The following is a 17,447-nucleotide window of genomic DNA, read 5'->3' as shown; positions in this document are numbered from 1 at the left end:
TGTTGCTTTGCTCACTATGGAAAGCAGTCTCTGCTCTTCTTGCAGAATCTTTCTTGATGCCTCAATGCTTGGTAGGCCAGTAGCAGTTGATACGTCTATTGATAGAGTTGTTTTTGGAAGACCAGTCTTCCTTCAGTAAGCGTCCCCCTTTGGTTATATCACAGGCAACAACTTCAGCCTCTTGAAAATTAAATATGTGATTGTGTTCCTTCATATGTGTCCAGATCTGGGAGTGCTGCTCTTTGCGCTGGACAGCCAATTCATGTTCATATAATCTTGTCTGTAACCGCTTGGCCGTTTCCCCTACATAGTTGCTTGCACAGTTATTACCATTAATACGATAAACCGAAGATGCCTGTTCTTTGGGTAATGTTTCTTTTGGGCACATCACTGTCATTCTCAATGTTTGATACAGCTTGTATGCACCTTGACCTCATGTGTCAAGAGAATGCGTGCAGCAGTTTCAGATACTCCCTGTATATATGGGAGCACCCTCTATGCAGATGTTCCACTAGCACCTTCCGCTCTGGGTGTAATATATCTTCAGATAAAGTCCATAGAATAACCATTGAGCTTACAGACTTGATAGAGGTATGCCCACTCTTTGGCTTTGACTGTTAATGTGCTACAATGGGTACTTATTCTATTGAACAGTGCCCGAATACAACTGACTTTGTGTGCAGTGGGATGATTGCTCTCATTGTGCAAAATATGGTCCATGTTCATGATTTTTCGATGTACACCTGTGTTAAGGTGTACACCGGTGTCTGGGTTAAGGCTGACTAGTACATCCAGGAAGGTCAGTGTATTATTGGCCTCATTGTGAACTGAATGTTAGGGTATATGGAATTGAGGATTTTCATAAATCTGGTCTTATCTTGCTGTTTAATAATGACAAACGTGTCATTGACATAACATGCCCAAAACTTGGGCTTGTATATTTTCATTCCATCATATTCTAATTTCTGGAGGACGGCCTCTGCAATCACAACCGAGTTTGGAGATCCCATAAGTGTACCTTTTATCTGTTCATATGTAGGGCTGTTAAATGTAAAATAGGTTCTAAGGCAGAAATTCAACAGGAGGAGGAGATTGTTTGTGAAAAAAATGGCGCAAAGAGCAGCGCACCTAGATCTGGACACATATGACAGAACACAATCACATATTTAATTTTCAAGAGGCCAAAGTTGTTGCACATAATGCAACCAAAGGGAGACGCTTACTGAAAGAAGCCTGGTTTTTCAACAACTCCATCAATAGGCATATCGAAATGCTACCGGCCTACCAAGCATTGAGGCACCAAGAAAGATCCTGCAAGAAGAGCAGAGACTGCTTCCCATCACGAGCAAAACATTTCCCCCCACAAATGATCTCCTCCTTCTGTTGAATTTCTGCCAGTTTTACCTGGAACTTGTATTTTTAGAATGGTACTATCCATTGACTAAATTAAGTTGCTCTAATATTGCAGTACCCTTTACAAAGATATTCAATAAAATTTAATAGGCAAACAAATGTTTTATAGTTATATAATCAATTAACCAGAAATTAAATGTATAAATAATTAAAAGTTTTGACATAAGTAAACTGTTTCACAATGATTACTGTAATAAGTTATTTTTTGATAATGGCTGATCTACATTTGATCATGTAGTCTTATTCCACTTGAAGGCATAGTCAGCAATATTTTCAGTATTGTTCAGAAAGTCTTTGATACACAAATTCAGAAAAACTTTGCCATACATTCATAAAGCATTCAGTCAATATTAAGAGCCAGTTAAATAAACTATGTCAATTTGCTGATTAGCTTCATTATCAAGTAGTGATAATGAATTTTCCATTTAGAAAACTCAGAAAATATAAACAAGAGTTTAGAGTAATTATTTGTGTATCATTGAATAATGTTGTTATCTAGTGCAATTAGTTGATCGTGCATGAACCTGATATATAAATATTTTGTGTAATTCTGGTCTGTCATTTATTCACATGGAATTCATCTGTATCTATATTCGGTTAATAATGTATGTGAAGATTAAACTCTTTAATTTGATTAGACTTGTTTTAAAGCTGACATTTTTTTGTACCCTAGGCAGCAGGAGCAATCCGTCCTCTTGTCTCCACAGTTATTGCTTCAACTACAGAGGGATGTTTAGACCATTCACTAGATCGTGCCAAGTACAGAGCAAGTGAAATGCCTCAGGCTTTCTTATTTGATAAACTCCATCAAGCATATCTTCAGGTAAGTAGTTTGGTTTTTGCCTTCAGTATAATAGTAAGAATTAGTATTAAATGCCATTCCTCACCTGGAAGTTCCAAATTCTTTTAAAGAAGTTGTTGTAATGTTTCTTTTTCTTGGTTAGGTATTTGACTTGTGCTTGAATATAGTTAGATCTCAGGATAGTCAGCCTCCTTCTCCTGCTACAGGAGCAGATTACTATTTCCCAAGGAATTGACTATCTCTTACCACCTGTATGTCATTATCATCTGAGGTTCTGGAAATGTCATATTTATCTCTTACCCTACTTCCAAATGCTACACATAGGAAATTTAGAATGAATGAAACCAGTGGGAATAAACTGGGATTGACATTGGCAAAATTGCAGCTCCAATTAATTCTGCTTATTTCTTTTGGAAGGTGCCCTTCTATCCACTTTCTGACCTGTTTTTCTGCCCTTCAATTGTCTTTTGGCTGAGAGGGAGGCAGGATTCCTGCTTTCTGCAGATCTGATTTTCATGATTTCCTTCTATCCTGTTCAAATCTATGGGTATAAATTGCTCTTGTAGATAGTTCATCGTGAATGATTTGTGCCTGAACTTTTTAAATTTGTCTTAGTGAATATTATAATATTTTATCGTTTTATTTCATAAATTAAACAGATCGTCCTCTTTTTCTTCTTCTTCTTCTTGTGCCATATTTGTTATTGGACATTGGCAATCATGTTAGAAATCCTATTTTTATCAGCAGCTGCACAAAAATATGCTGCTGAATGTTGCCTAAACCAGCCTCTTAGACTTTGAAGCCATGGTACTCTTCTGCATGGACATCGTTTGCTTCAATCTTTCCTTGAAGGATTAAGTGAAGTATGCCATATTTTTCTGGGTGTCGCATCACATGTCCGAAATAACCTTTGCTTTTTAATGGTTTTGATGATTTCACTTGACTTTCCCAGGCAGCTTATCCCCTCCTCATTTCTGCATTTGTCAACCTTGCTTATATGTAACAGATATCTGTAAATCCACATTTCAAATGCTTCTAGTCTCTTCAAGTGGCTTTCTGTCAGAGACCAACTTTCTACTCCGTAGAGCAGGATAGAAAAGACATAACATATGACAGGCCTGATTTTCAATCTAGATCTTCCTCACTCACTTCAAATCAAGATCTCAATACCAAACATTGGAGAGAAAAACTGGATGAACTTGTACAATGTATTGATATGCCATTGAAAGGAATGATGGCTTCTTCTCTAACAGACTGAATAGAACTGTATTAATTCCAGATGTATCAATTAGAAAAGATAGCAGACTTTGAATTATTAGTGAAATTCTTGATATTAAATTTACAAGTTTGGTAACTGGCATATTTGGGATCCATAAAAGATGGAAAGGCTAAAGAGAATTATTGCTATTTCTCTAGAATTAAAGACCTGAGACAAAACGATCAATTTCATGATAAAAATAATTACAAAATTACAATCAAAATTACTTAAAATATGGGAAAACTCAGCAGAAATAATTAAAAAATAATTAACCTATCATTGGATGATAAGTAGTGGAAACCTTTATTAAATTACACAGAAGGATGCCTTCAGGAATGTTTGTCATTGCCAATTTATTTTAAAGTAAGATAATAGATGCTCATAGATTCAGAGCAAGAGAGAATTCCTCACAGAGATTCTTCCCTGTAATTTTTCATTTCTAAAGTCTAGTACTAGAGATCATCTTTTACAGCTTTCAAGACATTGAAACATAATGGAAAAATAATAATTTAATTATATTATAATAAAATTATAATTTATCCATATCTTTCTTTAAAAGTGCTTCAGTTATGGAAAGGCTTTCATTTAGTGCATGCACTTGCAAAAACTAAAAGTTAAGTATTATTTGTTATTTTTAAGTGAACATTACATTAATATGTATATTTTAAGGGAGATTCCAGGGTTACTTCCTATTAATTATATTAAATGGATAAGTTAATGAAAAAGTTTTTATGGAAGGCTAAAACTCATGTGAATATTGGCCAGATTGAAGTTAGGGTTGAGTTAGGGTTGGGGTTAGGATTACAGCATGCGTGTGCACATGTGCAGAGAATACACACACACATGCACACACACACACAGACCCCTCAACCAAGAGATGAGATTCTCTTTTGGCAGACAGTTCTTGACAGTGAAAGGGCAGAGAGATAGGCCAAGGAAAAGACTAAGAAGCAAAACGATTTTGGGCTCTATACACATTTAGATTTTGGCTCAGGCTCAAGCTTGGGTCTCCTTATAAGGTAAAGATTTTTATCTCTTGCCAACTCAAAGTTTGACTCTCAAGCATGCACAAATCAGGTGCGAGTTCTTTCAGTCAGCTTCCAGAGACAAGAGGGAATTCTCTCAGCAGGTGGCAACAGCTTGCAAACTTCCCTGCAGAATTCCTCATTGATCTCTCGCCATTGGCAAGATCAGCAGAGAAGCTGGCAAATGCAATTATGTGATCATCATCTGTAGTATTTCAAATATGTTTAGATTCATACAGTGGTTCTGATCTCTCTGTGTGTGAACATTTAAATGTTTTCTATTATAATTATAACAATTATAATGCTGAGGTATTTGACGGTGTTAAGTGCAATCAGGTTGCTAAGAATCCAGATTGCAATTATATGACTATGCAGGGCAGTGGTGGGATTCAATTTTTTTACTACCGGTTCTGTGGGCATGGTTTACCTGGTGGGTGTGGCTTGGTGGTCATGTGACTGGGTGGGTGTGGCTTGGCAGTCCTGTGACTTGGTAGTCATGGCATGGTAGTCATGTGACTGGATGGACATGGCTAACTCAATGTCACTCACATCAAGGGGTGCCTTGCCTGGCCCCTTTCCTCCCAGCCATTCCTTGTCACACCCAGCCTCAGTTCTGTAAAAATGTTGTTCACCATTTTTTGACTTTATGATCTACATACTAGAGATGTACTTTCATGGACCATTCAAAGGAGGAAATGTCTTACATGCTTTGCCCAAGAGTGTGATAGGAAACAGGCTTTTAAGGGGCTGCCAAAAAGAAGGGGGGGGGGCAATGTATTTTCCAAAGCACAAACAAGAAGCAACTGAACAAGGAGAGAAGCAACATAAAACTAAGGAGAACAATTAGCCAGTGGAACTGCTTGTCTCCAGATGTTCTGGGTGGTCAATCACTGGAAGTTTTAAAGAAAAGAATGGACAGCCATTTCCCTGAAATGGTATAGGTTGCCTTCAAGGTCCCTTCTAAGTGTTATTCTGTTATTCTAACACCTTTTCCAGGACCTTATTCAGATTCTAACATCCTCAGGCTCTTTGTTATTTAGGAATAACAAGAGTTAAAAGGGACTTTGGAGGTCTTCTAGCACAAGGGTCACCAACCTTTTGGACCTCAGGGACCACCAAACTCATAATTTTAGATCCCAGGGATCACTAACTGGTTCTGTGGTTGTGGCTTAATTTGTGGGTGTGGCTTGGTGGTCATGTAACTGGCTGGGCATGGCTTGTATGTAAATATTATAAATATTTATATAAATATTCAATTTTTTTATAAAAAAGAGCAACTTTTACCCAAAATTAGGCAAAGCTGGCAGGCAGATCAAGTTGCTCACAGAATTATAGATTCAATCAGAAGTCTATCTGCCATTGGCTAGCTCTGTCACATAAAATTTGTTTGCAAATAAACTCATAAAATTTGCTAGCAAGCAAACTCATAAAATTAACTCACAACACACCATGCATGTAAATAATGATTTTTTTATAAAAAAAGAGCAACTTTTACCCAAAATCAGGCAAAGCAGGCAGGCAGATTGAGATCCTCACAGAATCACAGATTCATTCAGTGATCTATCTATCTGCCATCAGCTAGCTCAGTCTTTCAAATTTGCTTGCTGTGAGTCTGCACTGAATTTGCTTGCAAGCAAACGTTCAGTCCTAAAGGAGGTTCGGCTGTGCTGAGCCGAAGACCTAAAGACTAGCTAGAAAGCAAGAAATCCAACAATTTCCTGCTTCCTAGCTAATCTAAATCTCCCAGCACAGCAGAACAGATGACGGTCAGAAAAAGGAAAAATAGAAATTTAGCAGGCAAGTTTGCCAGGTAAGGAGTGAGTGGGCGAGGAGGGGTCCCACGGGCCATGTGGGTGGTGCAGCCTTGTGTTTCTGCGCAGCTTGGATTAAGTGCTTTGTGGGGGTGCTCTGGGGGTGAGATTTCTCTGCGCCCCACCAAAATTTTCTCACGGCCCACCTGTGGGCCACAGCCCACCAGTGGGTGACCACTGTTCTAGTCTAACCTCCTACTCAGGCAGGAAAACTGAGTCCAAAATCTGTAGAGGTCCTGTGAAAGGTAACAGAATAACACCCAGAAGGGACCTTGGGGGAACCCTATACCATTTCTGTATTTCAACTGCAGGTTTCTAAAAATCTTATTTAAAAAATGAGATTAATATCCTAATAAGATTTATAGAAACCTGCAGTTGAAAGTTCTTCATATCTCCTTACCCTGAAGACCCAATTTCATTTGGAAATTAATCCCAAACTGATTGCCCTTTTAGCATTTCTCTTGATACTTCTCCAAAATGTATTCCCAAGAAGCCACATCTTTCTCAAGAGATCTAAAGGGGGAGAAACTACAGTACTACTGGCATTAATAGTCTTTTTAAGGATGTGTACAAGAGTCTAAACAGAAAATATAAGAAGGAGATGGCAAATATTAACAGATTACTCACAAATCCTGGAACATCAGTATTGATTTAATGTTTCCCAAATGCAATCCTTTGTAGAACAAAATGCTCTGGACTATAGACATTGAATGCATGTAAATCACACACACACACACACACACACACACACACACACACACACCTCTCTCTCTCTCACACACACACACACACACACCTGTTCTGACTGAGACGGCGCGAGAAGGCAGAAAGCAAGCGGTGGGAGCGGCGGCCGAAGCATGCTACTTCCGTGGCCACTTTATTTCATCCCCGGGAGAAAGGCAGAGAGCAGCTACAGCGGCGGTGGTAGTATTCCTGGAGGGTGGGGTGGGCGGATGTACTGGGGCTACTGCACATGCGCAGTGCACCCCTCCGCCGCCCCTCTCAGCTTTAGTGCAGCAGGGATGCCCCCCAAGGGCCACCTGCCCAGCCACTGGCCAGGCTAGAAGCAGTGCATCCCCAGGGAGGAAGCTGAAAGTGGGTGGCGGCTGGAGCATGGAGCTGTCGTGGCCGCTTGCTTTCTTCATTCCATCGTCCCCCAGAAGGAGGCAGAAGGCAGCATGCTGCGGCCGCACCTTTCTTCCTTTCACTCCTGGGAGAAGGAAGAAGTGGGCTGCAATGCAATGAAGCTAGGCCATAGCCAGCGCGACCACTTGGGATAGGACTGCGCCAGCAACAAAGCCAGATAAATGAGCCCGGGAATGGTGGTGGGCCCTCGGCAAGCTCGGAGAATGGTGGGGGAGGAGGAGGCTAGTTCTGGGGATGGTGGGGGGTGCTAGTGCGACTCGCAGGCTTATCTGTGATCAGGAAGATCAGAGCTGCTCAGTTGGGGTACAGGCACCATGTGGGAAGGCAGGTTAAGCCATGAGGACCCAGTGTGGAGATTGGAGTGACTGGGCAGAGTGGGCATTAGACAGGGTGAAAAAAAATTGGGCGGGCGGGGCAAATGAGTGAGCGGTGACCGGGCGACTGGTTCAGGGGCATGGCCAGCCAGAAGTTACTACTGATTCGGCGACCCATGCCAAATTATTGCTACCGGTTCTCCTGAACCGGTGCGAACTGACTGAATACAACCACTGGTGCAGGGGAAGTTGTGTGGCATTTCGCTATGGTCAGAAGTACATTACAGGTGTAACTTTGAATGGTCATTAAGCAACCAGTCATTAAATTTGTATCCTGATGCTATGAGAAATCACTATATTAATAAATATTTGATTGAAGCACAGTGATAGTTGTGGAACAAAAAGAGGTTGGATTCCAAAGTGATAGCTCAGCATTAAAATTGTTATCATTATAATAGGAAATATTTAAGTGTACACACAGAGAGATGAAAACTGCTATATGACTATAAAAATATTTGAAATACTACAAAGATTACCTTTTTTCCAGGAGGGGGCAAGGTATTGTGTTTATAGCAACATTTCTGAAAGATTAGCTAGATATAGAGCAATACAATCTATTTTGTTAAAATTTTGTATATCCATTGAAGGTCACATGCATATTTTAAATGCCATATTTTATTTTTAAAATATTCTATATTTTTTGTTCTTTTTGTTTTCTACAGTGTAGTGACTATGATTTGGATTATGGAACAGAATGTTTGCATCTAGCTTTAAAGTATAGCAAAATAAATGCTAAACTTATTGAAGGACCTCCTGACCTTTGGAAGGTAAGAGCATTACTATAGCTGCTTATTAATAGTGAAATATTTTCTCATGATATAGATTTTTTTTACAATGTGTTAATGTCTGGATGCTATAATAAAACATTATTATAATAAATTACAATAAAACATTATTAAATGTAATACATTTAATACTTGCAAGTTCCATTTTCAGCTGTGATGACTTTCTGCCACCTTCTGCCAGCAAAAAAGGAGCTTGGGAGGGCCATGGGCCGGCCCTTTGCTGTTTCCAGGGCGGCCTGATGGGCCAAATCTAAGCACCTTGAGTTTGACACCCCTGCATTATAGTAAGGAGGCATTTTCCTAATCTCACTACAAGAGCTGCAAATAAGAGACTTATTTTTCTTCTGATGATGATTGGTATAGTCCAGCCTTGGTAACGGCATCAACATTTGGTGGCAAAAGAAGGAAATTAATCAAGCACTAACCTTGTCTCTTTATCATACATTGTGCCTCTCAGGTTTGACTGGCATGAGGAAAAAGCAAGAATGGCAGGTGTACTTTTTCATTCTTGTTAAGGTATTTAGGTTGAATATTATATTACAAGGATTACTAGCACAAACTTTTGAAGCCACCAGTCCACGGAGAGTACTGTATATTAATTGTCCTATTTTTTAAATTTATATTGAATTTATTTTATTTTGCCTTTCTATTAAAGAAAAAAAAGTTGAACAGTTAGAAAACCTAAACACTTGTAGATCATATTACCAGATATTACTAGCATAGGCAAATTATACCACTTCAGCTACCCAACAGAAAACACAAACATATAACTAAATTTGATATGTAAATTACATTCCAAAAGCAAATTGAACTGTAGTTAAATGGAATACATCTTGCCTCATATATAAATCTCACATGAACCTTCAGTTGAATTTCCTAGGATTTTGTTCAGTAGCCTAGAATGCATCCAATAATGCAGTCTTGAAGATTGTTAATGTGTTAAGTATTAATACCTAGGTCTGGTCCTGGCTTCTAATGTGAGGATTCATGTAATTTTTGACAGTACTGGCCTGCTGCCTCTGCTTCTGTCCCTTCTCACCAGCCCTCCACTTGGGTGGCCAGCCCTTCTCTCCTGCTACTGCACGGTGATTCTCACGCTTCCCAACCTGCTCCATGCCTGCTCTTGCTGTGACTGCATGGTGATTCTCATGCTCTCTGCACTTGCTCCCTGAAGGCTGCCTCCTCCTCATTGCCCCCACCATGCCAGCCCTCCCCTATGTGGCCAGCCCATCTCTCCAGCTGGTACCACACAATTCTTGCACTCCCCTGCTTGCTACTCGTTGCAGAATACCTTATGCCACCAGACTCGAAATTCTAAACGTAGAAAACCTAGAACTACACCGCCTTTGGTCTGATCTAACTTGATTGCAGGAAACACAACTTCAGCAACAGAGTGGTCAATGTCAGGAATACTCTACCTGACTCTGTGGTTTCTTCCCCAAACCCCCAAAACTTTAACCTTAGACTGTCTACTATTGACCTCACCCCTTTCCTAAGAGGCCTGTAGGGGGCGTGCATAAGTGCACCAATGTGCCTACAGTCCCTGTCCTATTGTTTCTTTTATATTTTTTTGAATTTTTCTGATATGTATCCATGTATTCATAACTATGTTTTTACTTATACCTATTATCTTGTAAGCAATTGACAAATAAAATAAAAATAAAAAATAAAACCTGCGGCGGCCACTCCAGCCATAGCCATGGGACTCACCAACAGCTGCAGCATGCCCTACCTCACCCTCTCTTTGATGGGGCTGCTGCTACTGCCGGCCACAGAACAGGTGGGGGAGTGTGAAAATTGCAGGGCAGCAGCTGGAGAAGTAGGCCTGTCACCCAGGTGGAGCAGTGCTGGTAGTGAGATTGCAGCCACCGGGCACCCCTGAGGCTTCAGCTGGAGTGGTTGCTGTTGCCAGGAGCAAAGCAGTCAGGGCAGTTCAAGAATCACAGGTCAGTGGCTGGAAAGACAGATGGTGGGAGCAAAAGTGATGGATGAAGCAACACTGGCCCTGTGCACACATGCATATGCCTGGATGGAGTGGACCAGGCCTGTGTGTGTGTGCGCCTGCTGACTCCTGTGCATATGTGCACATGCCGAGATACCGTGGGCCAGGCCAAAGCGATGCAGTCCAGCTCCTTACAAATTCCAGGATGGCCCATGGACCTTGAGTTTGACACCCCATCCTAAGGCATGTTATGATCTCTTTATCTCTAAATTTGAAATAATACTAATAAATGCTAGATTTGTTACTTTTAAAGAGATGTTAAGTCACATATTAGATAGCTGATACTTTTCACCAAGTATGCAGTTACATAATTAGATATTTGTTTTACTGTCTTGATTGTTTTTACCCAGTGATAATAAATTATTAAATTGCATTCCTTTTTTTATTGCATAAACTGATAAAAAATATAATAAAGATACTTGATTTGATGGTGATTATAATGATTATGATTATAATTTCAGATATGTATCTGTTACTGAATGAATTTTAATTATTTTATTAATTACAAATTGTAATAAATAATATAATTAAATGAAATACATACTTTGCAAGGTATTTGTAAAGTGTCAAAAATTAATGCTCAGTAGATTTTAAATGCTGCAAAATCTATCTTAAATCTTTTAGAAAAATAAGATTAAGAAATTCTTGGAGGTACTTACATATAAATAGCTTTTTTTGGACACTGTTCTGTTTGCAATTATAGATTAATATATTTATTGCTCTATATTTTTAGGTAACATACAAGTGGGATCTTTTTGCAGCTGATTGTTTAATCAAAGGTATGTGTTTTTCCTTGTTCCTACAATTTTCATATTATCTTCTAGGCCTTGGGCACAATCTCCAATTCTTTTTGGTAACCTTGCAGTTCCTTCTACCTGAGACAAATAAGGGGGCAAATTCTTTCATATAAAAAGGACAGCAGTTAGAATAAAATATTTCTATAATTATATTTGGTAAGTCTGAAATTAGTCACTGAGAGTTGTTGTAGAATGTAAATTCTGCTTAATATGTTACATTAGTGGAAAATGGTCAGTGAGTGTGAATAACAGATGAGTGATATGTATATGTGCTGCCTTTGTGAAGAACAGAAATGCTATTATAATTATTTATATCCCAAATAGCAAATATATTGCTATCATATGGAGTGGTATCCTTTGGGGTTTTTAACAAGAAAGAACTGTAGGATTTTCTTTTCATCATTTCTGTATTATTAGTTTATTTATCATTTCAATAGAAGACCAAGTTAGAGAAAGATAAAGGCAGTTGGTATAAGCAGTTATTTTTTGCAATTTCTTATAGAAATAAGCTAGTATACACTTGGGAGTGTTTATTAAAAATACAATATGGTTGTCTTTCATTTGAATAGAACAAAAGTTAGCAACTTTGACCCTTCAAATAGTGTTGAATCATAACTCCTAGCATGTCATAAAAGTACCATTGGCTATGGAGTTAGTGGTTTAGCAACATTTGAAAGGATATATCTTCCTTGTTTCTGCATTAGAACAACCTGGTGAACATCAGATATTTTATTTTACAACCACTGTTGTCAAATTATCTAATTCATTAATCATAAATCATGTATTTATTCAGATACATGAATAAATTTGACTCATCTGGCAGAGATGGAGAAATTAACTGCATTGATTAGAAACAATGGATTACATAATTTAGACTGGCAGCCATTTGTAGATTTTCTGCATGTTAAATATAATAACATGGTTTGTATTTAACAGGGGGCTTTGAAAATTATTTTTACTTTTGGGTTACTTGTTAATTGATTTTTAAAAAAATATAGTGAACAGATGCTGGATTGATTTGATTGATAAATAAATATATTTTCACACCAGGGATGTCTTTTTATGTAACATAGTATTTATATATATATAAATACTAGTATATATATATATATATATATATATATATATATATATATATATATATATATATGTGGATCTTTGGTTATTCGGGTTTTCTCCGCGTAAGATTGGCAGTATCTGGCAGCGTTTCGATGAAGTCTCATTCATCATCTTCAGGCTTGTGTCTTGGCTCTGTGCTTCTCAGAGAGAAGCACAGAGAAGCTTCACTCTGAGAAGCACAGAGCCAAAGACACAAGCCTGAAGATGATGAATGAGACTTCATCGAAACGTTGCCTAGATACTGCCAATCTTACGCGGGAGAAACCAGAATAACCAAAGATCCACATACAAATACCCGCGAGAACCTCAGAATATATATATAAAATATAGATGGGAAAGTTTATAATTACTTGTAGACCTGTTACATTAAGGGAAGGAGAATACATAATATATATTTGATATATTTTTCAGCATTCAACCAGGGTGGACATTTATGTTTAATGTCAATGTGAATGATATATTCGTTATTTGTTATTTTTTGTTATCTTTTTAAATTAATTTTCAATGTTAGTTCATCTCTTTTTCTTTGTTTTGTATTTTGACTTTGGAAATAAAATAAAAAATTTTGTAATAAGACATATGAACATATATTGTAAAACGACATTGAATTTATTATAATAAAAATTCGTTGTGCCCATGATTAAATATGCAAGCTCAGCCTTATAACCCAAAATGCCAAGACTAAAAATATGGATTTGATTTATCTAGTTTATATAAATAAACTATTCTAAAAACAATGATGATTAATTTTTTCTCCCAGTAAACATTCCTGGGGAAATGGTCTACCAGTTATTTTGTGTTTATGTTTTTTTTTAAATTTCCATTTAATTTATATGTATTTGCATACAAGTAGTCCTTGATTTGTAGCCATAATTAAGCCCAAAATTTATGTTGCTAAGTGAGAGTTAAGTGAGTTTTGCCCTATTTTACAACCTTTCTTGCCACAGTTGTTAAATGAATTACTGCAGTTGTTAAGTTAATAACACAGTTGTAAATTAACGCTTTCCCTGTTGACTTTGCAGTCATATTAGAAGTTCGCAAAAAATTATTACATGATCCTGGAACACTGCAACTATCATAAATATGAGTCAGTTGCAAAGATTGATCATGTGACCAGGAGAATGCTGCAATGGTCATAATTTTGAAAAACAATAATTAGCCACTATTTTCAATGTCACTGAAACTTAAGTGGTTTTAAGATGAGGACTACATACAGTCAGATGGCACTTTGGGTCTTCATACTGAATTTTGATATTTCTCTGTGAATGTTTCCCTGTGAACTATTTAATGGCAATCACCAGTTAATATCAAGTTTGATGTTAATTTCAGAAATGTAGTAAACAAATAAATAAAGTATTCATTGCTGGTAGATTAAGTTCTTCCCATACAAAGCAAGTACAAATTATGAAGAAAGCACTGAGTTATTTATGAGAAATTGTTATGTATAAATTCCAAAAATTAATGAAACAATTATGCTGGCTTCAGATTTCTGACCATGTACCATCTGCGATAGCTCTAAAATAATAATTACATGTTAAAAATTTAAATATTTTAAAATAATTTAAAAACTGAATCAACCAGATATTTTCATCACATATTCTATAATTTCAAGTTAATTCTATGTTAGTTTGAACTATATATTATATATAGTTCTATATTATGTGTATATAACTATATATTAACTATATTGTTGAAAAACAGTTATTATTCATATGAAAATGGTTGAAAGATACATAATTAATTTCCTTTAAGAGTAGTCAGTGAGATAAATGCTTTGTATTTCTGGGATCAAATTACCCAGATTTGAATTTAGAATAGAATAGAATTCTTTATTGGCCAAGTGTGGCTGGACACACAAGGAATTTGTCTTGGTGCAAATACTTTCAGTATACATAAAAGAAAAGATACATTCGTCAAGAATTTGCCAGAGAATTAGGGTCGTTAGGGTCATCATTCAACTTAGTGAAATTTTTAGTCACCAAACAAGTCTATTGATTGAATCATCTTAAATTTGGATCCAAGCCAAATATTCATTGATAATAGATGAATCTCACATATGTCATGATATTATTAATGTTTTACATCATAGACAAATTAAAAAGAGAATATGTATCTAATGCTTTTGCATAAGCAAACATAATTGCCTCTTGTAATAGCTATGGAAAATAATCCATTTGCAATTTATTTTGAAACTTCAGGTGGAATGTAACAAAAAAAGTGGGGATTATGTAGATATTTGCTTTAGCATTCATTTGTCTTAATTATAAATGAGCCATAAATGGCATAATGGGATGGATGGATGGATCAAGTGGTTTTGGGGAGTGGTTGTTTGCTTATTTGAAATGGGTTTGTTTCTGTGTTTTTATTGTTGCCTAAGATTTTTAGTGATATATGGATGGCATATATATTTGTTAAAGCTTGCATAGATACTTTTACATTTCGCATAATAGTTTATAATTTATCCTGTTGATCTTTAAAGTAATTTTAAGTCAACTGGAGATACATGGCCTAAAATAATTTAGAACAAATTTAATATATCACTTATTTTTAATTATTTGAGCTCTATTTGATACTTTGAATTGCAAATGTAATCCTATCTATGCAAATATAGTTAATAAGTTTCATATGCTTCAGGAAAAATTGAAGTTTTTTTCCTGTAGGCAGAATAAACTGTTGATAAAGAATACATTCCATTCTATTAAACTGAACACTGATGTAGGTAAGAAAAACAAACAGTTTTATATATGACGATTTGGGGAGTTGGGTAATGAAATATCTGCAAGCAAACAACTAAGTTCAGAGAACACCAAGAACTCCACACACACATACAAAATAATTACGCATTTTTTAGTTTTTGTATTTCTTTTAGAAAGTAGATTGGAAAATAATAGAATACTGATTTAATAAAAATAAATCTTAAAATAAAGCAGGTAGCAACTTGCTGGATGTGCAGACAATGTGGTGCATGTCTCTCCTTTTTCTTCTCATATTATTAGTCTGCAAATAGGGAAACCTCATCCTGAAGTTAGGATGACTCATTTATAAAAGTAGTTGGAACCTGGATAGCATAAAAACATCCTGAAAGAATCTCTTTAAGGATTTCTTGCCTCAGGGTAACTATATCTTTGAACCTCTAGTTGAAACATGTAAGCTTGAAAGATTTGAGTCTGCCTTTAAGGTAGTCCCTAAAATGTATATTTAAAATTAGGTGAAGAATTAATATTTTTGGAACTCTGATCAAATTCTTATGATGACATGACCTCCTGAATTCCAGTTTCAGCTTACCTTTTTTAAAAACAAGCACTAAGTCATTATGTTCACAGGGGAATTGCCTGTAGGCACCTCATAACTTTGTATGTCCTGCTTGGACTTGTCACCTCGTCAGCATTTTTCTATGTAGTAAAATGATGATGCTTAAATAAAAATGCTCCTTTTACATTAATGTTATCTGTAATTGTTCTATAATCTGTTCCCTAATCCCATTTACTGTGTTTTAACTCAATAATTTAGAAGAAGATTATCCAGAGGTCCAGATAACCTTCATTAATAAAGTGCCCAATAAAGGAAGATTCATACATTCATTTGATGCTAAAACCCTTGGGTGGTTGCAAGACTTTTTATTAGTAGTTATTCTTTACACATAGCATAATTAGGATAATCATTAGATAGCCAGTAGAATTTCTGGGTACAGAAACTTAAAAACAAATTGTAGTTGAATTGGTTTAATAAGTATAACGTGTGTTAAGAAAAATCTTATTGTAGCCTTTAGACTCATGTATATTCTATAAAGAACAGGTTTTTTAAAAAGTCCAATATAAAGTATCTTATTGAATCTAATGTGGAAGTGAATAACCAATTGAACTTAGTGAAATACAGAGCTGCCTTGAATATCCAGCAATAACAACCAGTTTTATGAATGAAATTCAAAAGAGTCATGTCCACAAAAGATATTATTTTGACTCCTGGAACTGTTTTGTACAATTCATCATGAACAATCCATAATATATTCCCCTTATAAACATTCAGATGATTAGCCAAGAACTTAAGCCTGGAAACATCATGAATATTAATGGTTGTCATAAACAACATTCTGTTTTCTATATATAGTGATTATATATAGGGAGACTAAAGGATTCTGGAAATGAGGTAATGTTAAGAAAATTAATTTCCACCTTCTTTTTGTTCTTTTTTTAAAATTGTCTTTGCCAGACTCTATATCACAGGAAGTTTGCATTATTACTGACATAAAGGAAGATGCTGTCCAAGTGGGATTTCTCCTTAATGAAAAAATGAGGAATCATGTGAAAGTGAGTATTTTCAGCAACATGTAAAGACAATACATAAAAGTTGCTGTTGGTCAATAATTATTTGGGTTCAGCAGGTTTAATATATCATCTCCTCTATTAGGTTTTATCATAGTTAAAATATCACAGGTTTTCTGTAAAATTTCTTACGTTCCTTTTGGGTAGTTATATAAATTTGTTAAATAAAGAAATTAATGTTGGTCAGAAAATAATCTGCAAAATGCCTTTTCTCTTCTGCAGTGTGATACTTTATTTTTCTTTCTCCTTTGAAGAACACTTATAAATCATGCAAATAATATCCTGGATTCTTCAATAAACAATTTGTATGTCATTTGAGACATGCAATTTTAGCAATTCATTACCAATAAGTTTTTAATGAATTTATTAAACAATTTCTATTTCTCTTTTCAGCATGTTAAAAATGTAGCAATCACCCTTCATAAAAATGACAATCTACAAAATATTTTGTTAGGACAGTGCTACAACTTTATTTGCATAAAAGTAAGTATTACAGAAAGCAAATAGTCTATGGTGAAAGACCACATATGTAATTTTAAAAACAATATTTTAGCCATATAGTATTATTTAAATGTTTCTTCTAAATTTGTATT

The 17,447-nt window shown here is 36.1% G+C and overlaps 1 protein-coding gene across 1 annotated transcript in view; it reads left to right on the top strand.

The window, feature by feature from the left end:
* The window catches only part of CRPPA (CDP-L-ribitol pyrophosphorylase A), a 57,692-nt gene that overhangs the window by 25,781 nt on the left and 14,464 nt on the right, over positions 1 to 17,447 (top strand). Inside the window, exons 3-7 of the mRNA XM_087917635.1 lie at positions 2,087 to 2,236; positions 8,492 to 8,596; positions 11,350 to 11,395; positions 16,742 to 16,839; positions 17,248 to 17,337. Coding sequence (XP_087773761.1) covers positions 2,087 to 2,236; positions 8,492 to 8,596; positions 11,350 to 11,395; positions 16,742 to 16,839; positions 17,248 to 17,337 — 489 coding nt within the window. The remainder of the gene's footprint in view (positions 1 to 2,086; positions 2,237 to 8,491; positions 8,597 to 11,349; positions 11,396 to 16,741; positions 16,840 to 17,247; positions 17,338 to 17,447) is intronic.

The sequence above is a fragment of the Pseudonaja textilis genome, chromosome Z (assembly GCF_049901715.1).
Source record: "Pseudonaja textilis isolate UNSWEBS1 chromosome Z, rPseTex1.2, whole genome shotgun sequence".
Lineage (NCBI taxonomy): Eukaryota > Metazoa > Chordata > Lepidosauria > Squamata > Elapidae > Pseudonaja > Pseudonaja textilis.
The sequence above is the reverse complement of the archived record's forward strand: the minus strand, read 5'-3'. Positions and strand labels throughout refer to the sequence as shown.